Genomic DNA, 7,799 nt, shown 5'->3' with positions numbered 1-7,799 from the left:
GCTCTGGCTCGTCGAGGCTGACGTGAAGCTCTGGTTCGTCGAGGCTGACGTGAAGCTCTGGTTCTTCGAGGCTGACGTGAAGCTCTGGTTCGTCGAGGCTGACGTGAAGCTCTGGTTCGTCGAGGCTGACGTGAATCAGCAGTGCAAGGGAAGGCAGTGCAGAAGGGGAGCGCCCTCTCGTGGCACTCGAGGGTAATCCAGCTGATCGTCACACACATGCTATTGGCTGGTCAGTGGGAACTGCATGAACCAATTGTGCACAGCCTGCCGATCCAAGCGCAGAGCCCATGGGATGGGGTGTTCGTGCACTTGTGCGTGCTTACGAGGACTTACAAGGACTTCCATAATTCCTCCGTTCAATTAGGCCTAAGACATCGAGAGTCACGCAGACCTATACCAACCCAGCCACAATGCATAATTGGAAATAACATGCCTTACCTTAACACAGAATGGATTTCAAGGACTTTGCGCGCAGATCAATGGCCTCCAACGTTTATATTTTTTCCACGAATCTTTGAGTTAATGTACTAAACATGAGTGGAATTTGCACCACAGCTCCACCACACCTTGATGCTCATGACAAGAATAGCAAGTATAGTTATCTTTATTGAAATGAATTAGGTTTAAATCGCTGTCATGCGATATTTTTGTTATTTTACACATAATAATCCACGATGATCACATTACACAATACTGACATTGCATGTCAAAATAAAACATTGTCAATATTTTTTGAGACCCCCCCAAAATTTCACGAATCACGTTTTCAGGGGAGCCCATGTCTTATTAAGGGGAGCCAAGCTCCTTCTAGCTCCCCCGTAGTTCACACCCTGCAAGTAGACAACATTTCTGAATGGTTAGTTGATGAATTTATGTAGCTTATGTGTAGTTATTTTCTAGTCATTGATTAGCATAATCTGTCTTGATCATTTATAAATAATATTCCTGGGGGCGGGGTTTATGTAAATTTTAGGGTTTGTGATGTCACTAACCCGTGAAGAAGATCGTTGTAGTCCCTACCAGCCGTTTGTTGTGGTCCTTAAAGCTGCAGTCCATAGTTTTCCCTCTTTGTCGCCATCTCTGTTCGAAATCTGCAATTGCAGTTATTCATGGAATTATCCACTTTACGTGGGTTGTGCCTCGGCATGGCACAGCGCGGATGAATCCACTGTTTTTAGAGGAATGTGCTGTCAGTCACCGCTTATTCTACTTTTTGGATGTATGACCAACATAAGCATTTTCACCGGAAAATGTCATCTGAACAAGTAACATCCACTTTTGTTCTGACCAACTAAGGGAAACAAAGCAATGCAGTAAATCGCGCTGATTAAATCTAACGATCGCTTATCATCACGTCAAATAGTGCAAATTATACTTTTTATACAAAATTATACTAAATTGTTCATGTTAACAACATCAGCATTGCATGATCTAATGCCCTTCCGATATTATCCTTGTTTTCGCATGGGCCGGTTGCAGTCTCTTTTTTTCTGTAGCCACTCCAAAGTCCATAAATCACTGGTGATTGTCATTTGAACCTTTCTGGATCCGCCGTCAAATTAATAAGTTTAATTATATCAAGTGCTGTGAGAAAAGGCTATACATCTCCACCTCCAACATTTTCACACTCATAGCCTACTAGCCGACACCTTCTTTATGTGTACATATGTGTCTTTATGTGTGCAGATGTGACTATGTGTACAGATGTGACTTTATGTACAGATGTGACTGTGTACAGATGTGACTGTGTACAGATGTGACTGTGTACAGATGTGACTGTGTACAGATGTGACTGTGTACAGATGTGACTGTGTACAGATGTGACTGTGTACAGATGTGACTGTGTACAGATGTGACTGTGTACAGATGTGACTGTGTACAGATGTGACTGTGTACAGATGTGACTGTGTACAGATGTGACTGTGTACAGATGTGACTGTGTACAGATGTGACTGTGTACAGATGTGACTGTGTACAGATGTGACTGTGTACAGATGTGACTGTGTACAGATGTCACTGTGTACAGATGTGACTGTGTACAGATGTGACTGTGTACAGATGTGACTGTGTACAGATGTGACTTTGTGTGTACATATGTGACGTAACGACGCAAAGACATGCTCGAATTTCCCGCGGAAATCCACCAGTACCACTGGATTTAAAAACATTCTTACAAGCTTACTGTTTTGAATCGAGCTACGGCAAGCAGAGAGTTTTGAACACTGGCTGGTTATGTACTATAATTTTTATCCCCAAAAAGTTACGGACTGGAGCTTTAAAAGGCCATTTCTTTAAAAGCAAACATCTCCCTTTTCTTTGAACTCGTATCTTTCCAGATGTTGATTATGCTCAAACAGCGACATTACACACTAACTCAAGTTAAAAAAGTGAAATCATAATCAACCACCCCTTTAAAGGCCTTATGTGAGTGTATTCCAGGAGCGTGTAATCTAATATTCCCTCTCAGGCTCTGGATAAAGCCGATGTGGTCGCTGGATGTGATATGACCGCAGAAGCTGCTCTTTCAAAACTCTCCTATGTGCTGGCAAAACAAGACCTCAGTACAGAAGAGAAGAGGAAGGTATAGAAAAAAGTCTCTTAAAAAATACATTTATACCACATTTGACGCCAAACTTTTGAATGACAGGAAAAATATTTTTGAATATCACATTTAAAATACAAATGCCAAGTTCTTAGCCATACTCCTTGTATTCATGTTTGGGTAGCACTAAAAAGTTTGTTTTGTATTATTTTTATTACATGATTTAATTAATGCGGGCATCACACAACATTTTGCAACCTGAACTAACTTTAGTTTGTATAATGTATATATTTGTGTTGTTGTTGTTGATATTTTAAGAGATCTATTTAATATAATACAGTATTTTCTTTCTATCTTTCTTTTCTGTTTTTCAAATAACAAAAATCAGTATATTACTTTTAGTAATAATTTAATTTGTAAATGTTAATAATTAGATAATAATTATGACTTGTTTTAAATCACTTAATTAAACGTTGTATGTTCATAAGATGCTGATGCGTAATCTGCGTGGTGAGATGACCTCTGACCTGGCCGACAGTTGCTGTGTACAGGTCATCGCCAAGAACCTCAGTATTAGCCGTAAAAAGGTAATGTAATCTCTTTCTCTGTTTATTTTCTTAACTTTATTTTGCACTTTAAACTAAAAGGGGTGTGCGATTATTGATACAAAAAAATTTAAATTCCAATTTTTCTGGGGATTTTGCTGACAATAGTAATTAGATGATATGTAGCTGAGAGAAAATCCAAGAGAAATATGTAAGAGAAAAGCTAAGAGAAATAAATAAAAGGCTATATATATACTAATGATGACATTATTATGATAATAATTATAAAATAAACCTGACTCTCTGAACTCATGAAGTCAAATTCCATATAGAAAGTGTGTTATACTACATATTACAGCAATCAGTTATGAATGATTTGAGCGATGAGTGATGAACATACAAAAGTATTACAGCATAACTTAGACATCAACAATCAGCATATGAATCTCAACAATGGGGACAATAAGTAAAATATTCAGATAAAGAGATCAACTTTAAACATCCAACAACAGGCTATTAATAATCATAACAGCACAAATAAAAGCAAATAAAGAAAATAGTAAGACCATTCAGCTGAATAATTTATTTGTTTTTGCTATGTGTGTGTGTGTGTGTGTGTTTATGTGTAACAGCCATCCTGTGTGTTTATGTGTGTAACAGCTGTGAGTTTATATGTGTTTAACAGCTGTGTGTAACAGCTGTGTTTATATGTGTGTAACAGTTGTGTGTTTATATGTAACAGTGTAACAGCTGTGTGTTTAAATGTGTGTAACATCGGTGTGTTTATATGTGTGTAACACCTGTGTGTTTATATGTGTGTAACATCTGTGTGTTTATATGTGTAGCATCGGTGTGTTTTTATGTGTGTAACATCTGTGTGTTTATATGTGTGTAACATCGGGGTGTTTATATGTGTAACATCGGGGTGTTTATGTGTAACATCTGTGTGTTTATATGTGTGTAACATCAGGGTGTATTTATGTGTGTAACATCTGTGTGTTTATATGTGTGTAACATCTGTGTTTATATGTGTGTGTAACAGCTGTGTGTTTATATGTGTGTAACATATGTGTGTGTTTGTGTGTAACAGCTGTCCTGTGTGTTTATGTGTAACAGCTGTCATGTGTGTTTATATGTGTGTAACATCTGTGTGTTTATATGTGAGTAACATCTGTGTGTTTATATGTGTGTAACATCTGTGTTTATATGTGAGTAACATCTGTGTGTTTATATGTGTGTAACATCTGTGTGTTTATATGTGTGTAACATCTGTGTGTTTATATGTGTGTAACATCTGTGTGTTTATATGTGTGTAACATCTGTGTGTTTATATGTGTGTAACATCTGTGTGTTTATATGTGTGTAACATCTGTGTGTTTATATGTGTAAGAGCTGCGTGTTTATATGTGTGTAACATCTGTGTTTATATGTGTGTAACATCTGTGTGTTTATGTGTGTGTAACATTGGTGTGTTTATAAGTGTGTAACATCGGTGTGTTTATATGTGAGTGTCATCTGTGTGTTTATATATATGTAACATCTGTGTGTTTATATGTATGTTACATCTGTGTGTTTATATGTGTGTGTAACATCTGTGTGTTTATATGTATGTTACATCTGTGTGTTTATATGTGTGTGTAACATCGGTGTGTTTATATGTATAGGGTGTTCTGACCAGCGTGGTTCCCACAGACGGTCTGGCCGAGGCCGACAGGTTGACTCTGGGTCTGGTGAAGGTGTGGGGTGTAACAGCGCCCGTCACTCGTGTTACACTGAGCGTGACTGGACAGCCCGACGTCGATCTGCCATTCACATACAACGCTGAGGTAAAAACAATATTAAACCTACTGACTAAAAAACTAAATATTATTTTTAATAAAACATCAACAACAAAAACAGTTAATTCTTAATAGGAACTTCTGTAGATGTCTGACAGAAATAACTTCAATCTGGTTAGTAATAAGTGAAGCTGGTTTTGCAGTCCGGTGCTTACTCCAACCAACATTAACGTCTGTGTGACGTTAGAGATTTACGTCAAACACACATTGGATTTAGACGTCAACCCGACTTTCATTTTCAGACAAAATATGACGTCTGACTGACGTTGGATTATTTGGAGTCACATCACGCTGACATCACATTGACATATTGTGGTTGTTGGGTAGTTTAGCTTTAATCCTGTCTGATAACTGGATTAAAGACGGACAAAAACTGGATCACAAACTCTGTCTCTTCCTCTCCCTCAGGTTCAGGAGTTGCAGTTTGATGTAACATCACAATCTCACACCATCGAAAAGCCTTTCACGATCACCTGGAGCCAGGCTTAGACTCGGACACCAGTCTAAGGAGAGAGCAATCGCATGATTATTTACCTCTATTTACCAATCTTCAGTAGCAGTGATTATGCTCCACCATGTGTAAAAATTATTGATGGTGACCTGTTGACCACAGAGAGCGAGTGGGATGAAGCGATGGTGGAAAGTCTGACTGTGGCTCAGAGAAAACCGCGCGGACATTTCTTCATGAAAATACGGGCTGGGCAAGAGGTGAATTTCTGATGAATAGTAACCGTGTATTCGGTTACATTTCATAAACCGTCTGGAGTTGTTAGACTCCACACCACTGACGGCGCCGGCATATTTATACCAGGAGAAGACCTGATAGAGGCTTTTATTTGACTGGCCTTTATTTTTCAGAGTGGTTATATAGTATATATTACATATCAGCAGTGGCTCAGTGGTTCATGTAGGTTGTCTACAAACCGGAAGGTTGGTGGTTCAATCCCCGGTTCCACCTGACCAAGTGTCGAGGTGTCCATGAGCAAGACACCTAACCCCAGCTGCTCCCGACGAGCTGGATGGCGCCTTGCATGGCTGACACCGCCGGCGGTGACTGAATGGGTGAATGTGAGGCAATATGTAAAGCCCTTTGGTGGCCATTGGGTCTGTGAAAGCGCTATATAAATGCAGTCCATTTACCATATCGCAGAGTGGTTATATATATTATATATTGCTGAGTGGGACGGGGTAGCACTGAAAGTCTGGTAGCGTGTCGTCTGTGATCACACAGAAGCAGGACAAATGCATTTACATATTCTGCAGCAAAGACAAGACAAAGCTCTGTGATCACTGAGGGCTCGGCATTGTAAGAAAACATGATGTGGACGTTTATTACAGCATAGCAGTGGCAAAGTACCAAAGCACATTAGGTTCACGGGCGTCAGAATGAACCCAGAACACCCAAATCTTAAACATTTTATCCTGTCACAGTTTACCACTCTTAATGTAAATGAAGTTGCTCTTGTTGTAACAGCTGTGGTCTGTATGTTAATTGATGATTTATCTACAATTATGATTACCATTTGCTCAGGATGTGATCAACCCACATGGTGAAGAGACAATATAACTTCACTTCCTTCATCTCTGATATTTAAGCCATTTTGGGGATGAGCTCATTCTAAAATATATTATGGTATATAATGATTATATACAAAAATAATAATAAATAAAAATAAATAAATAAAAAGAGTCAACGATTCTTTTTTTTTTTTTTTTTTTGCCAATCTCTATTCAATACTTGCACACAAACTGCTTTGCAATCATTCCCCGAAATGTAATTCGTTTGCACATATAACAAAATCTATAAACAGGACGTTAACACAGGCCAGAGATATGATATGATATGATATGATGAAGACGGACCAAAAAGAAGAACACAAACAGAGATAAACTGATCCAGACACAGAAAGATCACTGTTTGAGAAATGTAGGAAAAAAAAAATATATATATATATATTGAGGGGTTTATATGAGTGTATCACTGAAGCGGAACCGTCTCCTTCTGCTCTTGCCTCCGTATAAAGTAGTTTATTAGCGCAGCTGCTTTGTGTACAGCGGTAACGGTAACCAAGGAAACGTTATTTTGCTTTTGTTCCATAAGCGCCACCGCCGCCACCTACTGACAGAGAGTGAAACTTCATTTTTACTCCGTCTGCTGTTTTTGTAAGTGCAGGTGTGTCTTATAGCATAATTATAGCATAACATTAAAAAACAAAAGTCAGACCAATCTAATTTTAATAAGATCAATTTTGATTTTGATCAGACTGATGAAGCCTCTGAGTCTGTATGAATGAAAGACAAAATTGTTCTTATTGAATTTTTTGCTGTTGTTTTTCTGTATGTGTGTGATTTGTCACTAAATAAAGCATTTAAAAAAAAATGAATAAAAAGACTTTAGCTGTTTCGCTTCATCAGTTTAAATGGAGATTTGGCGCCATCTACCAGACACTCAACCATCAGCAGCATCAAGACTGACAATAAATCCATCATGCCAATAAAGTACTCTGAAATGTCATAAAATGTGAAATGTACTGGCTTGAGTGGCTTCGTACCCAGTAAGCTAAACACTTCTACTCAATAAAAGTCTTCACAACAGGAAGTCGTCGTTATAGTGATTACGGTGATTTACTGAGTAAAATGTGTAAAACTGTGAGAAAAAAAAATAAAAAGAATACATAATTAAACTGTTACATTGTGTATGTTGAGTCCAGTTATGTTTGACATGAGATGTTTACATAATGTATTGAGAGATAATTGCTTAAGATCTTTAGCTGTACACAGATATCATATCAACAGAACCCAGATAGCACAAGTCTATTTGATGTGATATTTACATCTGGAAGACGTATTTTTAAGAGTGTTTGCTCATCTGCA

At 38.1% G+C, this 7,799-nt stretch overlaps 1 protein-coding gene across 2 annotated transcripts; it reads left to right on the top strand.

Annotated features, from left to right (window-relative positions):
* Nucleotides 1–881: 881 nt before the first annotated feature.
* Nucleotides 882–7,615, top strand: LOC143714501 (L-asparaginase-like). Of its 2 annotated transcripts, XM_077205716.1 has the most exons (4): nucleotides 882–1,724; nucleotides 2,075–2,581; nucleotides 3,031–3,129; nucleotides 5,334–7,615. In XM_077205716.1, the coding sequence occupies exons 2-4, from the start codon at nucleotides 2,504–2,506 to the stop codon at nucleotides 5,412–5,414; spliced, it is 258 nt and encodes an 85-aa protein (XP_077061831.1). In that variant the 5' UTR covers nucleotides 882–1,724; nucleotides 2,075–2,503; the 3' UTR covers nucleotides 5,415–7,615. The 2 variants fall into 2 exon arrangements, with proteins under 2 accessions (XP_077061831.1, XP_077061832.1); XM_077205717.1 differs by lacking the exon at nucleotides 882–1,724 and having other exon boundaries at nucleotides 2,053–2,581.
* The last annotated feature ends 184 nt before the right edge of the window (nucleotides 7,616–7,799 follow it).

Source organism: Siphateles boraxobius, unplaced genomic scaffold (genome assembly GCF_051911475.1).
Source record: "Siphateles boraxobius isolate OS27281-9 unplaced genomic scaffold, OSU_SipBor_1 54, whole genome shotgun sequence".
Classification (NCBI taxonomy): Eukaryota; Metazoa; Chordata; class Actinopteri; order Cypriniformes; family Leuciscidae; genus Siphateles; species Siphateles boraxobius.
This window is presented reverse-complemented; position numbering and strand designations above follow the sequence as displayed.